At 54.2% G+C, this 21,449-nt stretch overlaps 2 protein-coding genes across 5 annotated transcripts in view; one reads left to right on the top strand and one right to left on the bottom strand.

Moving 5' to 3' along the window:
• The first annotated feature begins 5,107 nt into the window (after positions 1–5,107).
• On the top strand, positions 5,108–14,018 carry SLC35D1 (solute carrier family 35 member D1). Its single transcript, XM_062497508.1, has 12 exons — positions 5,108–5,322; positions 6,228–6,261; positions 6,335–6,421; positions 6,770–6,837; positions 7,443–7,514; positions 8,222–8,290; positions 8,575–8,677; positions 9,187–9,279; positions 12,565–12,632; positions 12,995–13,073; positions 13,304–13,386; positions 13,898–14,018. Exons 1-12 carry the CDS (start codon positions 5,108–5,110, stop codon positions 14,004–14,006), a joined length of 1,080 nt encoding a protein of 359 aa, XP_062353492.1. The 3' UTR covers positions 14,007–14,018.
• Positions 14,019–19,092: 5,074 nt separating this feature from the next.
• The window catches only part of MIER1 (MIER1 transcriptional regulator), a 43,097-nt gene continuing 40,740 nt past the window's right edge, over positions 19,093–21,449 (bottom strand). For 3 of the 4 annotated variants that reach the window (XM_062497964.1, XM_062497962.1, XM_062497963.1), the window contains exon 13: positions 19,093–20,236. In XM_062497964.1, coding sequence (XP_062353948.1) covers positions 19,911–20,236 — 326 coding nt within the window. In that variant the 3' untranslated portion in view covers positions 19,093–19,910. The remainder of the gene's footprint in view (positions 20,237–21,449) is intronic. The other variant, XM_062497961.1, reaches the window with a different exon arrangement.

Here is a 21,449-nt window from a genome sequence, read left to right as displayed (position 1 = left end):
CAAGCCCACCTTCTGTAATTTCCTTTCCCCGTGAAATACCTGCTGTCAGGAATGGCAAGTGTCCCTGGAGGGAGGCCAGAATCCACAGTAAAAGCTCCAAAATGCTGCTTTTCAACCCAAACCAGGCCACCAGCAGCAGCGAGTGCTTCGGTACATCTTGTGCAGGGTGAGGTGACCTCGTTTGGTTTTAGGGCTTATCAAGCATTCATCATGAATGAGTCAAATTTCGAGTGCCTCCTCATTACCTGACCTACAAAGAGAAGCTGTCGGCTCCTAAGTGCCCATGAACCTTCTGCAAGTCAGAGTAAATGAAAAAAATGCAACTGGGATCCTATGAGAAGAGCTGAAAAACTCTAAATGTGCCCGGCTCTGCGAGGGATCGCAGGCTCTGCCTCCTCTGGGAATCACATTTGTGTTTTTATTCCAATTTAGCGGGGTTTGCAAACTCCGAAGCCAAAGGAACTAGGCCATTTGGAGACGCTGGGCTTTGATTTCATCTCTGGTGAAGCCTCCTCGTGTATCAGGGCTAAAGAAATGTGAATTCAGCCAAGAGGGGAGAAGCTGCTCCACGGTGCCAACCCACACCATGCGGAATCTCCAGCAGCCAGGAGAGGATTCACGCAGGAGCAGCGGGTGAGGAGCAGGAGCTGGGACATTTTGGGGTTAAATTCAGGGTGCTGGAAGCCGGGGAAAGCAGAGAGTCCTTACCTCGGTAGTCCTCAGGACACGTCCTGCTGCCGCTGTGGCCGGAGCTGCATCAGCAGTGTCAGTGTGGGGCTGACCTACATAGAGCACCTGAGCTTTCCTTCCAGTCTGAGTCAGTCCAAGGGAAAACCCAGCATCCCTTCAAGCAGCAGCCTCGGCCCAAGGGGCGTCTTCAAGTTCTGGCAGGGTTTGGAGCCACCCTGGTGAAGTCAAGCCCATCCCCGGTGGTCTCCGCAAGACGGGGAGTCCCAGGTGCTGTCAGGGGAAGAACGTTTTCCTACAGATCCCAGAGGAATGGAAAGTCCTGAAGGAATCAGGTTGTTTTCACCAGCACTGAGTGTCTCTGTGCTCGTGCTGGTCCCCAGCTCATCCAAGGATGTTTCAGGCAGAGAATCCCCGGTGCTGGGAGGTCCAAAGCTCCGGGGATGCTCCGGCGCTCTCCCTCTGCTGCTCCCAAAGCCCGGCTCTGCAGAGCCCGGGACTTCCTTTTTCGTGTCGGTTGAAGAGTTAAACCTCAAAAACAGTGTTAACCTCATTTAGACACTGCAACCACAGGAAACCCCGCACTGCTCCCGCCTCTGCCTCGCAGGAGGAAATGTCGGGGAACAGAATTTACCCCCCCCCCCCCGGGGAAAGGCAGAGCCTCCCTCTGCCAGCAAGGCCTGGCTGCTCCGGGTTTTGACTGATCCACGGGGATTTTTGTGGAATTGAGAGCAGGAGGCTGCGGGGTGAAGCGTCGCTGAGTGGTGTGGTTCTATAATGTGTATGATGTATATAGATTATATAATGTATATAATGTATAGCTGTAGGAACGTCTGGGTTTGTGTGGTTACACACACCCCGAGCAGGACTGGAGGGGTTTAGTGGGAATTTCAGCTTTGGGATGTACTGGGAGTGTTTAATGCTCGGGGCATAAGCACAGCTGGGGCTGGTGCTGCACATCTGGAGCCAGCTCATCTCATCTGGGGCAGGGGCGGCACCGAGGACAAGCACACCTGGGCCCAAGTGGCACATCTGGAGCCAGGGCAGCACATCTGGAGCTGGCACAGAGCGGTGGAACGTGGAGCTTTCCCAGGACAGCTGTCACATCCCCTCGGAGCTGCCGGTTCCTGCATTTCCCGGGCCCCCGATCTTCCTCTGCCACTCCACTGATGAGTCCTCATCTCCTCCTGAGCGCTCAGAGCTGCAGCTCAGAGCTCCCCGGGCTCACACCCGGCTCCCACCGGGCTCTTCCCCACAGATCCCTCTTTCCCGTGCTCAGGAATCTCAGTTGCTGTCACCTTCCTCTGAGGCAGCTGCGCTGCCCCGACTTTCCGACCCTCATCGTGTTTTTGGGGTTCCCTGTGGCTTGTTCAGATATTCCTTAGAGCTGAGGGCAGGGTTGGGCTGGGTTTAGGGAGAAATCCACTTCACAGAGAGAAGCTGTGGCCGCTCCTGGATCCCTGAAGTGTCCAGGCTGGACAGGATTTGGAGCAATGTGGAACAAGATGAGCTTTGTGCTCCCTTCCAGCCCCGTTCCAGGATTCAGCGACCCTGCATCCAGAGGTGGAAACGCCTTCCCAGCGTTTTGGTGCCCTGCAGAGAGTCCGTCCCGAGGCTGGCACAGCACCGCAGCTTCTCCAGCACAGCCGGGATGGTGCCTCGGGATCCAGAACTGGGCTGGGCTCGGTCCCCTTCGCCCCAGCAGCAGCCGGGTTTGGGGGGCACCCTGAGCTCCCTGAGCCCCCCGCGGCTGTGCCCTGCTTTCCCCACAGCCTGGAATCTCCCCGGAGCTTCCCCTGCCCTGCCCAGCCCCTGTGCCAGCCCGTCACTGTCACTGTGTCACTGTCGCTGCCTATGTGTCACCGTCAATACCACTGTCCCTGTGCCAGACTGTCACTGTCAATGCCACTGTGTTACTGTCTCTGCCACTGCCACTGTCACAGCCCCTGTGCCAGCGCGTCACTGTCACTGTCACCACCTCCGTGTCCCCCTCGCTGTTCCCGTGCCCTGCCCCTCTCCCCTCTCCCTTCTCCCCTCTCCCCTCTCCCCTCTCCCCTCTCCCCTCTCCCCTCCCCGGGAGGTGCCCGCAGCCCCGGAGCTCTGAGCGGTCAGACGAGATGAAGATGAAAGCAGATTAATTCAACCTCTGTTATCTTTGGTGGGCACGCTCGGATCCCTGCTCTGCCTCAGTAGGAAGGAAAGGTCGGGACACACCCGGCTGTGCTCCAAGAGCTCCTGTGTCACCCCAAGCGCCGTGCCCGGCCATGGGGACACGGGGGACACAGGCACAGGCTCGTCCCCTTCTCGCCCTGTTGCCACCCAGAAATTCCATCCTGAAATCTGTGGCTCCGGGGGTGGGGGGGACGCTGCCCCCACGGGGGTTTCCCTGTACCCCGGTGAGGGTTTGGGGGGACAGGGACATGCCAGGGGGATTGGGAACCAGCGCTGCTGGCGTCGGTCCCGCTGGCACCGTGCTCCAGGCAGGATTAGGTTCCTCTCTGCTGCTGGAGGAATAAATATTCCCGAGTCCAAGCTCCGCCACGGGCTCAGGACAGCCGGGGCTCGGTGCAGGAACAAGGAAGGTGATGCCAATGTCAAAGAAGGTTTGAGTGTGATTTTTGGCCGGGGTAAAAGGACACCCGAGATATGGAAAGTTGCTCCCGGATTTGAAAGTCAGTTTGTCCTTCCTGTGAGCCGTGCCAGGGAACAGCCGCCGCTCCTTCCCTGTGAGCAGGGACGTGAATCAGCCGGGGAAAGGAAAGTTTGGGCAGAGTTTGCTTTTCCCTGCGAGCCGAGCGTGCCGGGGCGAGCGGCAGCTCCTGCCCACGGGGCCACCATTCCCCATTTCCCTCCGGAGGCTGCAGGCCCTGGCTGTGCCCGGGCAGGTCACGGCAGAGAGAAAATTGGGAATAATGCTTCCCAAAAGGAGCTGTAAACACAGCCACGGCCACGGACAATGAATGTCCCGCTGCTGCCTTCCCTCCTCGCTTTGGGAGTGACTCCAAACCAACCCTGGAGGGATTTAAAAGCCGTGTGGATGGACATGGGATAGGGGTGGCCTTGGCGGCGCTGGAGTGGTTGGACTGGATGGTGTCGGCGGGCTTTTCCAACCGGAATGATCCAAGATTTTATGGAATCGCTGCTTTTTCCAAGCCGAGGCTGGTGCCTCATACCCCCGCACCACCCGGAGCAGCTCCGTCCCTCCAGCCGTGTCCTGCCCCTTCGGGGGCTCCGGGACACTTTGTGCTGTGGGGACTCAGAGCTGTGCCCAGGTGGGTGCCCACATCCCAGCAGGGCCGGGCTGAGCTGTTCGTTTCACTCTTTGTCCCCCAGCCAAATCTGTTCCCTCCACTGCGTCCCGTAGGGCGGAGGCGTTTTTGTGCTCCAAGCTGCCTTATTTTGGGATTTTTCCACTTGGCAGAGCATAGCCCGGAGGGGAAGATTTAATCTCTGAAAGGGAAGGGCTGGTGCCAAAATCCTGCGTGTGGGGTCACCGGAGGGGAACACCCAGCAGGCTGCTGGGCCCCCGGGCCAGGGACAGCAGTGCCAGCATGGCTCTGACCCCCCAGTTCTGCTGTCACTGCTCTCACCCCCCCAGTTCTGCTGTCACTGTCCTGACCCCCCAGTTCTGCTGTGGAGAGGGGGGGATGGATCCCTGTCCCCCTGCCCACACAGGGCACACACATGTCTTTGGTGTCCCCTTGTCCCTGCAGTGTCCCCCATGTGTGACCTCCATTCCCCTCTTCATGCCGCCCGTGCTGGGGGTTCCCCTCAGCAGTGTTTCCCACACCCATGAGATTTCCTGTGAGATGCACTCCTTGCTGTGCCCCCACACCAGCCCCGTGTGCCATGGCCTCCCCTGGCAGTGCCTCCCATCCCATTATCCCATCCCATTATCCTATCCCATCCCATCCTATCCTATCCCATCCCATCCCATCCCATCCCATCCCATCCCATCCCATCCCATCCCATCCCATCCCATCCCATCCCATCCCATCCCATCCCATCCCATCCCATCCCATCCCATCCCATCCCATCCCATCCCATCCCATCCCATCCCATCCCATCCCATCCCATCCCATCCCATCCCATCCCATCCTATCCTATCCTATCCTATCCTATCCTATCCTATCCTATCCTATCCTATCCTATCCTATCCTATCCTATCCTATCCTATCCTATCCTATCCTATCCTATCCTATCCTATCCTATCCTATCCTATCCTATCCCCATCCCTTTATCCCATCCCTGTATCCCATCCCTGTATCCCATCCCATTATCCCATCCCGCCCTCCCTCTGTCCCTTTACCCCGCGGTCCCATCCCCCTCTCCCGGTCCCTCCCCCTCCCGGTCCCGGTCCCTCTCCCGGTCCCTCCCCGCGGTTGCGCGCTCCCGCCGCTCTCCCAGCCCCGCCCCAGCCATGTCGGTCCCGCGCAGACGCCCCGCGGCCGCAGCCGGGGGGGGCCCGGAGGGGGCGGCCGAGGGGGGAGCCCCCGCCGGAGCCCCCGCGCCCGGCGATGCGGAGCGGGGCATGGCGGCCCCGCCGCTCTGCCTGCGCCTGCTGGCCGCCGCCTTCTACGGCCTCAGCTCCTTCCTCATCGTCGTCGTCAACAAGAGCGTCCTCACCGCCTACGGGTACGGCCGCGCCGGCGGGACCCCCCCGGCATCGGGGTACCCACCCCCGGGATCGGGAATCAGCCCCGGGATCGGGGTACCCACCCCCGGGATCGGGAATCAGCCCCGGGATCGGGGTACCCACCCCCGGGATCGGGAATCAGCCCCGGGATCGGGGTACCCACCCCCGGGATCGGGAATCAGCCCCGGGATCGGGGTACCCACCCCCGGGATCGGGAATCACCCCCCGGCATCGGGAATCGACCCTGAGATCGGGAATCCCACCCCGCTATCGGGATACCCCCCTGGCATCGGGAATTCTCCCCCAGGAGCGGGAATCCCACCCCGGGACATGGGTATCCCCCCTGGGATCGGGAATCCCGCACTACGATGGGGGTACCCACCCCTCAGATCGGCAGTCCCACCCCTCTTATCGGGGTACCCCCCACCGTGGTCGGGTTACCCCCCTGGCATCGGGAATTCACCCCCAGGATCGGGAATCCCACCCTGAGATCGGGAATCCCATCTTGGGATTGGGGTACCCCCCCTGGCATTGGGAATCCCCTCCAGGTGGGCATGGGGACCCCCCTGTAGGATGGGGATGGGGACCCTGCCACTCACCGCCGGTCCTTGGGGTCGGGTACCCCCCCCGCCCCGTGTGTCACCCTCCCCGTGTGTCACCCCCCCCGTGTGTCACCCTCCCCGTGTGTCACCCCCCCCGTGTGTCACCCCTCCCCCGTGTGTCACCCCCCTGTCCCAGCTCCTCCCCACCCCCCATGCACCCCCAGTTTTGGGGCTGCCCCCACCCCCAGCCCATTCTTTCCCCTCGCCCACCCTGGGTGTCCCTTCAGTGTCCCCATAGCCGTGTGGCCTTTGGGACCCCCCTGCTGTGGGTGCCCCCCATAATTCGTGCTCTCCTCCCGCAGGTTCCCGTCCTCGCTGTGCGTGGGGCTGGGCCAGGTGAGTGGGACCCCCCGGTGTCCCCACACCCCGAGTTTTGGGGGGCTCTGGGGTGACCCCTGCTCTGTTACAGATGCTGGCCACGGTGGCCGTGCTCTGGGCAGGGAAGGCGCTGCGGGTGGTCAAGTTCCCTGACCTGGACAGACACATCCCCCGGCGGGTGAGACCCTTCCCCGGCACCCAAATCCCTTCCCCGGCACCCAAATCCCTTCCCCGGCACCCAAATCCCTTCCCCGGCACCCAAACCCCTTCCCCAGCACCCAAACCCCTTCCCGAGCACCCAGCTGCCCTCCCCGGGCTCCTTTCCAAGCCCTGGGTGTCCCAGTCCCAGCCCGGGCTCTGTTCCCCCGGGATTCCCGCACTGTTCCCGGTTTCCTGAGCTGCTCCAGGACCCGTGTGTGTGTGTGAAGGTTTCCATGGAGGGCTGGGAATAATTCCTTGTCTATATTTATCCACCGAGGGTGCTCTGGGGAGCTCACACTGCCTTTATTATTCCTCTTTTTTCCAGACATTTCCTCTACCTCTCCTGTATTTCGGGAACCAGATCACAGGACTGTTCAGCACAAAGAAACTGAAGTAGGGATGGGTTTCCTGCACGGGGATTTCCTGGGGGTTTCCAGGATTGCCAGGGAGCCCGGGGCTGGGGCAGGATCCCTCGGGGTCCTGCTCTTCCCTTCCTTGGGATGTGCCACGTGTGTGTTCCCAAATCCTTCCCCAGGGCAGGGAGGGACACGGGCTGAGGCTCTGCGGGTGTCACAGAGTTTTTCTGACCTGGCAGGGACAGTCTGGCTGCCCCTCTCCTTCCATTTCATTGTGGGTTTTTACACTCCATTTTCCATGTCTTCCCTCATATTCTCCATTTTCCCCTATTTTCCATGTTTTCCATTCCTCCTATTTTCCACTTTCCTCCTATTCACCATTTTTTCCCCATTTCCCCTTCCCCCCTATTTTCCACTTTCCTATTCCACCCCTCCTGCACGGGGTGAGGCTCTGGGGGTGTCCCTGGTCTCCCCCATCCTGGCAGGGTCAGGTCTGAGCCATTCCCATGAGGAGCGATTCCATATCCAGAAGGGAATTCCCCCAGCAGGACGCGGCCAGCCCAGCCCAACCCGTGCTGGATTTCAGATTTTTGTGCTGCTCCTTTTGGGATCTGACCCCGCTGTCCTCCCTTCCTCCCTCAGCCTGCCCATGTTCACGGTCCTGCGCAGGTTTTCCATCCTCTTTACGATGTTTGCCGAAGGATTCTTGCTCAAGTGAGTGCTCCCAGCCCCTGGTGCCAGGGACAGCTCCGGGTTCTGGTTCCGGGACTCCCGGGTCGGGGTTTGGCTCCGGGCCGGGCTGGGAGGGGAGGAGGGCGGGAGGAGGGAGGGGATGCAGGAGCTGCTGGCCCCAAATCCCTTCCCGAGTGTCTGGAGGGATTTGGGACAGAGGGATGTGCTGCTCTGCCTCCACCTGGGGCAGTTTGGGAGGTTCAGGGTGCTGTGCCAGCCCCAATTCCTGCAGGGATCCCAAACCCAGAGCCCTTCCCAAGGCTGGGAGGTTCAGGGTGCTGTGCCAGCCCCAATTCCTGCAGGGATCCCAAACCCAGAGCCCTTCCCAAGGCTGGGAGGTTCAGGGTGCTGTTCCACCCCCAGTTCCTGCAGGGATCCCAAACCCAGAGCCCTTCCCAAGGCTGGGAGCTGCTCCATGCCCCAGGCAGAGCTGCAGCTCTCTCTCCATGAACTCCCAACTCCTCCAGGCTGAGTTCTTTATCTCCTAAAACAATCACGGAGATAATTGTCTGACAATGTCTTTACTAGCAGCTCCTGCACGGGTTGGTTTATTTGGGGTTGGTTTGGGATTCTTTTCCCCCCCTTTGCTCCGGGAGAAAAGCTTCTCCCTGCTCTGCTCCAAAGCCCTCGGAGTATTCCCAAGGCTTGAGCAGTGGCTGATGCTGTGCCCTCCTGCCTCTGTTTTCCAGGAAGAAGTTTTCCTGGAGCATTCAGATGACAGTATTTGCTATGATCTTCGGTGCATTTGTAGCTGCCAGGTGAGCTGTCCCCATTCCCTGATGTCCAGAGGGTCCATGCTGATGGCAGTGCAGTTCCATGGTGTGTCCCAAGAACAGAGGGATTAAACACTTGATTTGAACCCCCCCAACCCCAGACGTGCTCTCTAGTAGGAAAGAATGTTTTCCTGACCCAAATCCCAACCCCTCCTCCCGTGAATAACTTTTCCTGACAACTTGCTGGCTCCCCAGAAGGAGGAAGGACTCTTCCAAGCCTTGTCCCTGCACATCCCACAGCTGTAACTCCAGGTTTTTCCCTTTCCCAGTGCTGACTTGGCATTCGACCTGGAGGGATATATTTTTATCCTCATCAACGATGCCTTAACAGCTGCAAACGGTGCCTATGTGAAACAGAAGCTGGATTCAAAGGTGGGATGGGCTTTGGCTTCCTTTGGGATGTTGGGATTTTGGGCTTGGTTTCTGTGAGGGCAGTGGGGGGAGGTTCACCCATCCCATTCCCAAAATCTGTCTGGAGCTGGAGAGGGCCTTGGGACAAAGGGATGGAGGGACAGGACACAGGGAATGGATTCAAACTGGGAAAGAGAAGATTTGAGTGGGGTTTTGGGAAGGAATTCCTGCCTGGGAGGGTGGGGAGGGACTGGGATGGAATTCCCAGATTTGCTGAGGCTGCTCCTGGATCCCTGGCAGTGCCCAAGGCCAGGCTGGAGCAGCCTGGGACAAGGGGAGGTCCCTGCCCAGGGGCTGGATGAGCTTTAAGGTCCTTCCCAACCCAAGCCAGTCTGGAATTCCATGACGTATCAAAATTCCCACCCTCCAGCTCCTCCGTGTTGAGGAATCCCAGATGGACTCGGCCCCCAGGAGCAAAGTGAATCCCAGTTTGTGTTCCCACTCCCACCTTGGGTGTTTCCCATTTCCAGGAGCTGGGGAAGTATGGTCTGCTCTATTACAATGCACTGTTCATGATCCTGCCCACCCTGGGCATTGCCTACATCACTGGAGATGCACAGAAGGTAGGAGAGCCATCCCAAAATCCATGGGTTTTGTGGCACAGCGTCTCATGGACAGCATGGGGGGCTGAGGAGGAGGAGGAGGAGGAAGGGAGGGTGCCCCAAAACCACCTCAGCAGAAAGGAACTGCAATTTTTACGTTGGACTTAAAGCCACAGAGTTGCTCCATTCAGGCATTTTTGTAATACCTGAGGAATGGGGAAGTGGGGAGCAAGAAGAAAACCCAAATATTGTTTAAAGAAGCAGAGTAATTTTAGAATCAATGAGTTTCTTCCAACATCTTTTCTGTCCTTGCTGGGGCAGTTTTGTTGGGTTGCTGTGTGGGTTCACTTTGCTTGTCCTTGAGCTGTGAAATAATAATAATAATAATAGTAATATATTATTATGAATAATAATAATAGCATATCAGGGTCCTGTATATATGAAATTATTCTCTATTATTACTACTGTGATTATGATTATTTACCCGTGGCCCTGTATATGTGGAATCATTATTGATAATATTTTAAACACATGTTATTATTATTATTATTATTATTATTATTATTATTATTATTATTACTGCTGTTGTTGCACTCACTGATGTGCAGCTGGCTCTCCTGAGCAACAAATTCCTTTTTCCTGCCTGGTTTTTGGACACCTTCTCCATGTGCAGGGGATAAATTGTGATAAATTCTCTCCTCCAAAAGGGCTGGAGGGTGGCCCTGGGGTGGCCCTGCCAGCCCCCCTGTCCCCTGAGCCTGGTGGCCTTGTCCTCGTTAGCAGTTTAAAGGCTGAGGAGCTGGGATTAGCAGGGATGGCAGGGGCTGGAGCGCTGGATTTGGGATACAAGTGTTCATTTAGGAGCAGGAGCTGGGTCTGGGAAGGAAAACGCTGCTGTGAGCAGCCTCTGTTCAGCCCGGAGAGAGAAAATTTGATTTATTTTTTTTTATATATATATATATTTTTTTTTTAATTTGCTTTTGCTCTGAATCAACTCCTTTCTGGGCTGGACAAAGATGCGCTGTGTGCCGGGGCTGCTGCCAGGAAACTCCGCCTGGGCAGCTCCAGGAAAATCCCCTTGGGAAGGGCTGGAGGGGGCTGGGAGCCCTTCCGGAGCCTGCGGAGCTGGGAATTGCTGCGGTTCCTGGGGGAGAATCATCGCAGCTCGCACATCGTGCTCCGTGTGCTGAGCAAAGCCCTGCACACAATCCCTGCCGCACAAGGGGAAGGATGAGCTGCAGGGGGACCCCCGGCTGGAATTCCCTGGGAAATGCGTTCCCGGCAGGAGCCCCGGGTGCTGCGGCATTCCCTGATGCAGCTGGGCAGGGAGGGGAGGGAGCAGCTCCTGCCCCGTGCCTGTGTGTGTCCCCTGTGTGTCCCTGTGTCCCTGTGTGTCCCTGTGTGTGTCCCCTGTGTGTCCCTGTGTCCCTGTGTGTGTCCCCTGTGTGTCCCTGTGTGTCCCTGTGTCCCTGTGTGTGTCCCCTGTGTGTCCCTGTGTGTCCCTGTGTGTCCTGTGTGTGTCCCTGTGTGTCCCCTGTGTGTCCCTGTGTGTGTCCCTGTGTGTCCCTGTGTGTCCTGTGTGTGTCCCTGTGTGTCCCCTGTGTGTCCCTGTGTGTGTCCCTGTGTGTCCCCTGTGTGTCCCCTGTGTGTCCCTGTGTCCCTGTGTGTCCCTGTGTGTGTCCCCTGTGTGTCCCTGTGTCCCTGTGTGTGTCCCCTGTGTGTCCCTGTGTGTCCCTGTGTGTCCTGTGTGTGTCCCTGTGTGTCCCCTGTGTGTCCCTGTGTGTGTCCCTGTGTGTCCCCTGTGTGTCCCCTGTGTGTCCCTGTGTCCCTGTGTGTGTCCCTGTGTGTCCCCTGTGTGTCCCTGTGTGTCCCCTGTGTGTCCCTGTGTCCCTGTGTGTGTCCCTGTGTGTCCCCTGTGTGTCCCCTGTGTGTCCCCTGTGTGCCCCCTGTGTGTCCCCTGTGTGTCCCTGTGTCCCTGTGTGTGTCCCCTGTGTGTCCCCTGTGTGTCCCCTGTGTGTCCCCTGTGTGCCCCCTGTGTGTCCCCTGTGTGTCCCCTGTGTGCCCCCTGTGTGTCCCCTGTGTGTCCCTGTGTCCCTGTGTGTGTCCCTGTGTGTCCCTGTGTGTGTCCCCTGTGTGTCCCTGTGTGTCCCTGTGTGTCCCCTGTGTGTCCCTGTGTGTCCCTGTGTCCCTGTGTGTGTCCCTGTGTGTGTCCCCTATGTCCCTGTGTCCCTGTGTGTCCCTGTGTGTCCCTGTGTCCCTGTGTGTCCCTGTGTGTGTCCCCTGTGTCCCCTGTGTCCCTGTGTGTGTCCCCTGTGTCCCCTGTGTGTCCTGTGTGTGTCCCCTGTGTGTCCCCTGTGTGTCCTGTGTGTGTCCCTGTGTGTCCCCTGTGTGTCCCCTGTGTGTCCCCTGTGTGTCCCCTGTGTGTCCTGTGTGTGTCCCTGTGTGTCCCTGTGTGTCCCTGTGTCCCTGTGTGTGTCCCTGTGTGTCCCTGTGTGTGTCCCCTGTGTGTCCCTGTGTGTCCCTGTGTCCCTGTGTGTGTCCCTGTGTGTGTCCCCTATGTCCCTGTGTCCCTGTGTGTCCCTGTGTGTGTCCCCTGTGTCCCCTGTGTCCCTGTGTGTGTCCCCTGTGTCCCCTGTGTGTCCCTGTGTGTGTCCCCTGTGTGTCCCCTGTGTCCCTGTGTGTCCCTGTGTCCCTGTGTCCCTGTGTCCCTGTGTGTCTCTGTGTGTCCCTCTGTGTCCCTCTGTGTCCCTGGCTCCCTGCTCCTGTCCCTGGGCACCTCTGGCTCCTTCTCCTTGGCTCCTGGCTGAGATCCCTGAGTTCTCAAGGAGATGCTCCAGTCCCTGCAGGATCTTGGTGGCCCCTCTGGACTCTCCCTGTCTGTGGCACTGGATCCAGCATTCCAAATGTCCCCCAAACCCGTCCCACAAAAAGCCCTTCCCTGAAATCCAGCCTGCCTCGAGCTCCTGTGTCAGCTCCATGTGCAGAGGTCACAGCTCCCCTGGGATGTGCTGTGGTTTGCAGTGAGTGAGTTCCAGACCCTTGCAGTTCTGGAGAACAGCCTGGGCGATGCCTCTCCTGCTTCCTCTGCCTCGTGGGAATGGTTCCCTGCTTTCTGCAGGGGTTCAGCTGAGTGCTGAGTCTGGAGCTGATGCCACTGGGGATGCCCAGCCTTGGGAATCTCACTCCAGGCTTGGAACTGGGTTGGTTTTTCCTGCTGTGAGGTGCAAGCCAGTGCTGGGGGGGTTGTTCCTGGTCTTTCTGGGAATTCTGTGCTTCCCAAGGCTCTGAAGCTGCTGTTCCCTGCAGGCAGTGGAGTACCAGGGCTGGGCAGACACCTTCTTCATCCTGCAGTTCACGCTGTCCTGTGTGATGGGGTAAGGCCTGGGCTGCTGGGCTGGGAGCAGGGAAGGCACTCCCATTCCAGAAACAGGGAATTGTGGTGCCCTGTTGGTAATTAAAAACCATCATAAATCCTCAGTCTTGTTCGGGAGGCCATCCCTGAGAGTTGTGCTGGGTGGGAATTTTCTCCCACCCTCCTCCAGTGCAGGTTTAGCTCAAAAAGTGGGATAAATACAGCTGGGGAAAGGATGGGAATGGATCGTGGGACCCTGGAATGCTTTGGGCTGGGATTTAAGCTCAGCTCGTTCCCTGGAGGGCAGGGACACCTTCCATGGCCGGGGTGGTGGGGTGAGGTGGTTCCCAGGGGGCTCTCCCTGATGCTGGCTCTTTTCCATAGGTTTATTTTGATGTATTCCACGGTCCTTTGCACTCAGTACAACTCTGCTCTTACAACTACAATAGTTGGCTGCATTAAGGTGAGTGGCATTCCAAAAAAAAACAACAAAAAAAAAGCCCCTGATTATCCCTTGGGAATTGCATTAACTCCTCATTACAGCCCCCATGCTCCACCCCCTGCATTCCCTCTTCCATAAATTCCCCCTTCCATAAATTCCCCCTTCCATAAATTCCCTCTTCCATAAATTCTCTTTTCTGCACGTTCCCGTGTCTCAGGCTGTTTTGTTCCTCCCATCTTGTTCCTTTGCAGAATATTTTAATAACCTATATTGGGATGTTTTTTGGAGGAGATTATATTTTTACATGGATGAACTTCATTGGTTTAAATATCAGGTAAGAGCAGTGGTTTATTTATGGTTTTTAAGTGAAATCTGGGGTCAAACTGAAGTGATTTGGCTGATTTAATGAATTTCCCCTCCCATGGAATTGGGGTTTTTGGGCTTGGTCTGTGGGATGCTCCCAGACTTGGTTTGTTTTAAAGCCAGGAGTATTTTAGCAGGAAAATTGAGTTTTCCCCGACTTGCCAAGCAGAGTCATGGAATTTTTTGGGGGGATTATTTCACCTGGTGTTTCTTATTTCTCGGCTTTTGGAAAAGTCTCCTTTCTGGGCTGTTTTGGGAGCCCGTCCTGTCCTTCAGCAGGATCCCTTCAGGGGTGCAAAGGATCCAGCACTAGGCTGGGAACTGTTTTGGCAGGAATTAAACAAAACTCCCGACTTTAGGAGGAAAACTGGGCATTTTCATGGGAATCAGCAGATCCTTGTGCCCGGCTCTGGCTTTTCCTGGCTGTGTGGCTGCCCCGGGAGCCGAGCTCGTTCCCAAGGTACTCCCTGAATCTCTTGCAGTATTGCTGGAAGCCTGGTGTATTCCTACATCACTTTCACCGAGGAGCAGATGAGCAAGGAGTCGGATGCTGGCAGCAAGATGGATATTAAAGGGAAGAGCTCGGTGTGAGCAGGGAGAGGCTTCTGGTTTTTTGGGAATTCACCTCTTTCTGTTCGCTTGATCGCGGGCAGAACGTGGGAAGGGCTCCGGGGCTCCTGCCAGCAGCCACTGGGGATGCTCTTAATTTGCACAGCTGAGATTGCTGCCTTCACAAATCCATGGGAAGATCCCTCCAGCCTGCACGGGGAAGGATGAGCCTAATTAACTCTGATTGGGAGCAACCAACGGGTTTCTAATCAAGCTGGGGGTTGGTGGAGATGGGCACAGGGTGCAGGGCTGGAAGTTCTGCTCCCGGGGATGTGCCAGGGCGGTCCTGGCTGGATCTGCTCCCTGGGATCTGTGGATCTGCTCGTGCCAGCCTGGCTGGGAGCCTGGGGCTGGCTCCATGCCCAGCCCGCTCCCTCTGGAAGGATGGGAATGCCCAGGGACCCGGAATTCCCTGGAAGCTGCTCCTGGGCTGGGCCGAAACCTCTTGGGTTTGAATATCCAGTGCTCTCTGGACTGAATTTTTTAGCTGTTTCCTGATTATTTCCTGTTTGTTTGGTCCATAAACCCCCTTCTCAAAAGCTGGGTCTGCTCTCCTGGGTTTAGCAGAGCCTTGGGTTCGCCTCTGGAAGGGTTTTCCTGGCACTGCTGAGCCTGGGATTTGGGAAAGCTGCTGGCTTCGCTGGCAGCATCCTCCAGGGAGAAACTGCTGGGATCACAGGAGAGCCAAGGTTGTCCCAGCTGGCCCAGCACATCCAGGGAATCTGCAGAGGCTGCAGCTCCCACCCCTGGAAGAGGCACAAGGACTTAAATAGTTTTTTTTATTTTTTTGGCAAGCACAGGGGGATCCACAATTCTTGTTTTCCATGAATGAATCGCCCTGGGTTTGTGACCCACGGAAAGAATGGGAATTGTAACACTTTGGGCAGTGTTCAGTGATTTTTAAAGGGTCTCTTACCCAGCGCTTCTTTCCAGGTCTCCTTGGGTTCTGTTTCACTTTAAAAAGAATTCTTTTTTAAGCTTGGTTACAAAAAAAACTTCTAGTGAAATAATGTATTTAGGGATTTTTGTACCCTAACAGCTTCTCTAGACACTGGCACTGGGGGTTTTTTAGAAGATATTTGCTTGAACTGGAACTGCTGTTGGGCAACGCTGCATTTGTTGGAGTTTACTGGAAGTTTTTGGGTGGGAAAGAGATTTTCTGTGAGGCTCAGCTCCAGCCTGGTGTGCTGGGGAAGGTGCTGCCTGCTCCAACCTCCTGCTCCTGGAGCAATTCCAGAGCCACAATTCCCTTTTTAATGTTTTTTTTTTTTTCTGGTATGGATTTTGTGGTCACTGCAGTGCCAGGGGGCAGTTGGGGTGTCCTGGAGCAGCACGTTCCCCCTCTGAGCACAGTGAAAAAAAGAAATCCCTAATTATTTTGTCTCCCAAAATTCCAGTGAAACCTCGGCTTTGTCCCAGGGGAGGGAGGGTGACAAACCCTTCCTGCTGTGCAGAAGCCTCCCAGTCCCTGTATTGGTCCCTGTACTGGTTCCTGTATTGATTCCTGTACAGTTCCTTTACTGGTTCCTGTACAGTTCCTGTACTGGTTCCTGTACAATTCCTGTACAGTTCCTGTACTGGTCCCTGTACAATTCCTGTACTGGTCCCTGTACAGTCCCTGTACTGGTCCCTGTACAATTCCTGTACTGGTCCCTGTACAGTCCCTGTACTGGTCCCTGTACAATTCCTGTACTGGTCCCTGTACAGTTCCTGTATTGGTCCCTGTACAATTCCTTTACTGGTTCCTGTACTGGTCCCTGTACAGTTCCTGTACTGGTTCCTGTACAATTCCTGTACTGGTTCCTGTACAATTCCTTTACTGGTTCCTGTATTGGTCCCTGTACAGTTCCTGTACTGGTTCCTGTACAATTCCTGTACTGGTTCCTGTACAATTCCTTTACTGGTTCCTGTACTGGTCCCTGTACAGTTCCTGTACTGGTCCCTGTACTGGTTCCCAGTATCCAGGTGCTGCTGGGGCCCCTCCCACCCACTCCTGCCTCTTGCTGCAGCATTCCCAAATTCCCATTTTTCCCCCTTGTGCTCCGACTCCGCCGTGCTGAGTTCACAGCCAGGAGGTTGATTCTGTGTTTTGTTTTTTAATGATTTTCTGTTTATTTTTCAATCTACTGGTTAGATTTGCAGTCCTAACAGAAAAGGATTTTTAAAGCTTATTTTGTTCACGCTGGGATCCTGCTGGATCCTGCACCCTGGGAAAGCCAAGAATTCCTCTAACAGCGTTTTCTATGCTATTAATTGACTAAAAAAAAAAAAAAAGAAAAAAGTTTTCTATAGAGAATCTATTTACAAAATGAGCATTTTAGTGATGAAAAGCTGAATGTGTGGCAGGCTGTGGATGTGAGGAATGAGAGCAGAAAAGGATTTATGTGCCTCTGTATTTTTGTATTTGCTTCCAATAAACCAATGAACCAAAGCTGCTCCTGCCTCGTCCCTCTCTTCCCTGGCTGGAGAGGATGGGAATGCTGGGGGTGGAAAAATCAGGGATTTAGGGGGCTCTTCACAGCCCCCCAGTCCCAGCAGGGTGAGGGGAGGGGGATTCTGGGTTTCCAGCTTGGATATTCCTTGAGAAGGAAAGAGGGATGAAGGAAACAGCTGGAATTTGATCCAGAAAAATGGGTTTTGGTACTGCAGGGTAACAGAGTCACTGCTCTCCCAACCTCTGAGAAGTATTCCACCCCTCTGGAGATAAAAAACAAATAAAATAGTCAGGAATTTTGGATGCAGACAGGAAGTTTAAAAATATTTTAATAAGCTTTTCCAGAATTGCAGACAGGGAAGGGGAGTAAGAGGAGGGAATTACCGACAGTGCAAAATACTGTGTGGAAAAAAAATAACCTCATGTGTAGGGTTTGTGTGTGAGTGTGAGGGTTTTACAGCACACTGAATCCTTTGGGAAGGCCCAGGATTTCCTGTTGGACTGGATTCCCAAGCTTGGAAAATGAAAGCCAAGTGAGCAGATTTCCAGGATTTTCAATAGCTTTAGTAGTGCAAGGACTTAATTGAGTTAGAGTGGCTGCAGTCTGAAACATGAACAAAGTATTGTATAAAACACCAGCATAAACAAAAGGTAAACTAGAATGAAAATATTCTTAAAGTCTAGCTGAGCATTACATGGTGGATTATGGAATGTCAGGTCTCTTCTAAGTATCACAAAAAAAAAAAAAAAAAAAAAAAAAAAGGAAATATTAAAAAAAAACCCAAAGCAACATTCCTGAAAATATACACAGTGCTGGATTTCTCACACGAGCCCGAGACAATTCATCTGGAAACTTTCCTATGGATTTTTGGGAACTATTTCCAACTTAGAACCACAAACAAAGAGCATCCGAAGAAAACGGTGAAACTGGAAATAGGATTCTGTTTGTGGAAAGGGGAGACCTTGGGGTTCTGCTCATAAGCACAGGGGAGAGTGAACAGCAACCTGTGCCTCGGGCGTTCCTTCATTAACGCGGGCCCTGATTACCAATGAGCAGAGCTCAGCCCCGAGCAGGGCTGGCAGGCAGAGCTGATGGCTCCCTGCACCCCAGCCCATCCTCGTGCCCAGCTCTGGGTCACTCCTGATCACAAAATCCGAGGAGAAGAAACCAAACCAGCCCGAGCCCCGAGCTGTGGGTTCGAGCATCCATTTCAAAACCATTCCTTTAACTGGAACCATGAAGAGCAGAAAAACCTGAAAAGAACCAGCTCAGGATGGGCAGCACACCTGGAAGGAGGAAGGAGGAAGGAGGAGGAAGGAGGAGGAAGGAGGAGGAGGAGGAGGAGAAGGAAGAGGAGAAGGAAGAGGAGAAGGAGGAGGAGAAGGAGGAGGAGGAGGAGAAGGAGGAGAAGGAGGAGGAGAAGGAAGAGGAGAAGGAAGAGGAGGAAGAGGAGAAGGAAGAAGAGGAGAAGGAAGAGGAGGAGAAGGAAGAGGAAGAGGAGGAGGAGGAGGAGGAGGAGGAGGAAGAAGAGGAGGAGGAGGAGGAAGAAGAGGAGGAGGAGGAGAAGGAAGAGGAGGAGAAGGAAGAGGAGGAGGAAGAGGAGGAGGAGGAGGAAGAAGAGGAGGAGGAGGAAGAAGAGGAGGAGGAGGAGAAAGAGGAGGAGAAAGAGGAGGATGAGGAGGAGGAAGAAGAGGAGGAGGAAGACGAGGAGGAGGAGAAGAAGGAGGACGAGGAGGAGGATGAGGAGAAAGAGGAGGAGAAGGAGGAGGAGGACGAGGACGACACGGGGTTACCAATCACACAAATGAACAATTAGCCTGAATTTTAACAGAGCAGGAGTGGAGCCGAGCTGGGGGGGGGGAAAAAAAAAAAAAAAAAAAAAAAAAAAGCAAAATGAATTTGGATTTCCAGTGTTCCTGACTGCTGGATGTAAATCCCACATCCCCAACTTTCCAGTGGTGCTGCTGCCAAGGGTGAGCATCACCCACTTCCCATTTCTTTAGGAGCAGTTTTTTGGTTTTTCACACTGAAACGTGAAATTCCTGCCCTCCCTTCTCCAGGCGAGCTCGTCCCTGGGCACCAATACAAAATCCAGGATTTTCAAAGGTTGGGAAAGACCTCTGAGATCACCAGGTCCAAGCCCTGCCCTGGGTGTGCTCCTCACAATTCCCGGGCCAGCAGCAGCTCCCAGCTGCATTTCCAACCCATTTCCAACCAGGGCAAAGGCTGGAAAAGAAACCAGAGCCTGATGGAACAGCTCAGCTGGAAGAAGGTTCAGTACAACTCGAGAATTTGGCTGCTGTGACATTTCTCTGAGTTCCAAATAAAGGGAGGAAGAAAGCAAGGAAATGTGTGCAGTGCAAGCAGCGTGCCTGACAAAAAATTGAAACGTTATTTGCCAGAAAACAAGAAAAAGAAAAAACACCAAGAAACAAGTTTTCAGAATCAAATGCTTCCTAACCATTCTTATGTCAATTATTTACCAGTTTCTAGGAAGAAAATTAACACGTTGGTGATTAATTTTTAACTCTGTTGGTTTGGTTTGGTTTGGGGGTTGGTGTTTTTTTTTTTTTTTTGGTTGGTTTTTTTTTTTTAGAAAAGACTTCAGCAAAATAAAAGGAAGCTGACATTAGACTCAGGGTTATCAACTCTCTCATAAAAGTTTACCAACTGTACAAGGTAAGAAAATTATACAAGCTTTTGTTTTAAGAAAGGACAGTTCAATCAAGACATTAAGTACTGTAAAAATCTTTCAAAGGCTACAAAGAAATCTGGAAAAATACAGAATGTATTTCTTTAGCCCAGATAAAGAATATGGAAAGACATCATTGATGTCAACAATTTTACATAGACAAACCTGACCTGGTTTATTTATTTACCTTTTAAAACTTCTATATATAAAAATAGTTGTGCTCGTAACTTTCAGGATTCATGAGGGTTCCTTAATGATGGGATGACATTTTCCTCTCTCCAGCAGGAGTGGAATTCTCTGTGCCTGCTCTGTCTTGGCTTTTCCTGTTTTATTTTAACTTCCTGCAAAGCCCCAAATGCTTTGTTCACTTGTACACTGATTAAATGCTGTTTTATACATTAAATGCTGTATTAACACATTCTTTAATGTGTTAGGCTGGGAATATTTTTTTTTTGCAGCAACTCCCTGCTTCGTTCCTTAAATATTTAAGAGCCTTTTACCCCAGAACTGCAGCTGCCAGCTCTGGGAAATTCAATATTCTGCTGCTTTTCAGCACTGAAAAAAACCCAAATCATTGGATCTTTAGAGCCAATTAGAAGGTCTCAGGAAACAAACAATAATAATATTAATAATAATAATATTAATAATAATAAAAATCTCAGATTGTTTATGGAACTGGATTTTGGAAGGTAACCCATCAACCCTGAAAATTTTAGACACCCAAAATTTACTCCAAGGAATAAAATCAGCTCCCAGCACTCAGTCATCCAAAGTTTCCAGCTCCTCCATCTTGCCGTGGGAGTTGGTGTCCTGCAAGAACTCTGAAGCCCCCGGGCTCTCCTTGCCACTGCTGTTCATCCTTCTCCTCTTCACAGGTCTCTCACTCTTTTCTTCCAGCTCAGGCTCGTTCCTTGAGGCTGAATGAGCCAGTTTGGGGTCACTGGAGAGGTTTTGGGGTTCATAACCATTTGTATCCAGCTCTGTGTGAGGGGTTTTCTTCCCACTGCAGGGTCCATTCACGTGCAGTCCCTCCAGTTTTGCCTCCTCTTTCCCTGGCACCTCCCCTGGGCCGTTGGCAGAGACACCTGGGGCAGAGAGAAAGAACAGGTGAGAAAGTTCAGCAGCAACACAGCAACCTGGGCTGCCTCAGGAAAGCAGGATTTGAACTCTTAATTCATTAAAATCCCAGTGTTTTAATCCTTCTCCTCACTGTGATGGATGTGCTGACAAATGACACAGGAGTTTATGGAAGTAAGGAACAGAGAGAATGTCCTGGAATCCAGGACTGCAGGTGAGCTCTCCTCACCTGGGCTGCCTCAGGAAAGCACAATTTCAACCCAGTGCCCTGCCCAGTTCTCCCCATGGCAGTGCAATTCCACAGGGAACACAGGAACTCACAAATCCCAGCTCACAGGGAATTCCAGGGGGATTTATCTCCAAGGCAGGACCCCTGCCTAAATGGAAACCTGGAGGGGTTTTTAAAATCCTGTTTTAGCATGAAATAAGGTGTTTGTGTTCACCTGGAGAAGGTTTAAGGAGAGCTCAGGGCCTGGAGGGGCTCCAGGAGAGCTGGGGAGGGATTGGGAACAAGGGATGGAGGGACAGGACACAGGGAATGGATTTAAATGGAAAAATGGCCAGGGATAGATGGGACAGTGAGAAGGAATCATCCCTGTGAGGGTGGGGAGGGGTGGGATGGAATTCCCAGAGAAGCTGTGGCTGCTCCTGGATCCCTGGGATTGTCCAAAGGATGGTGGGAGGTGTCAGTGCCATGGCAGAGCCCTTCCTGTCCCGGGACAGGCTGGGATGGAGTTCCAGGGACAGGGATGGGCTCTCCTGTCCCAGGACGGGCTGGGATGGAGTTCCAGGGACAGGGATGGGCTCTCCTGTCCCAGGACGGGCTGGGATGGAGTTCCAGGGACAGGGATGGGCTCTCCTGTCCCGGGACAGGCTGGGATGGAGTTCCAGGGACAGGGATGGGCTCTCCTGTCCCGGGACAGGCTGGGATGGAGTTCCAGGGACAGGGATGGGCTCTCCTGTCCCAGGACAGGCTGGGATGGAGTTCCAGGGACAGGGATGGGCTCTCCTGTCCCGGGACAGGCTGGGATGGAGTTCCAGGGACAGGGATGGGCTCTCCTGTCCCAGGACAGGCTGGGATGGAGTTCCAGGGACAGGGATGGGCTCTCCTGTCCCAGGACAGGCTGGGATGGAGTTCCAGGGACAGGGATGGGCTCTCCTGTCCCGGGACAGGCTGGGATGGAGTTCCAGGGACAGGGATGGGCTCTCCTGTCCCGGGAC

This window comes from Cinclus cinclus, chromosome 8 (genome assembly GCF_963662255.1).
Source record: "Cinclus cinclus chromosome 8, bCinCin1.1, whole genome shotgun sequence".
NCBI classification, from domain to species: Eukaryota; Metazoa; Chordata; class Aves; order Passeriformes; family Cinclidae; genus Cinclus; species Cinclus cinclus.
The sequence above is the reverse complement of the archived record's forward strand: the minus strand, read 5'-3'. Positions and strand labels throughout refer to the sequence as shown.

Coding starts and splice junctions, on each gene's coding strand:
- SLC35D1 (XM_062497508.1), top strand. CDS start 5,108: ATGTCGGTCCCGCGCAGACGCCCCGCGGCCGCAGCCGGGGGGGGCCCG. Junction 7,515..8,221: donor GCCGAAGGATTCTTGCTCAA/GTGAGTGCTCCC, acceptor TCTGTTTTCCAG/GAAGAAGTTTTCCTGGAGCA. Junction 8,678..9,186: donor AACAGAAGCTGGATTCAAAG/GTGGGATGGGCT, acceptor TCCCATTTCCAG/GAGCTGGGGAAGTATGGTCT.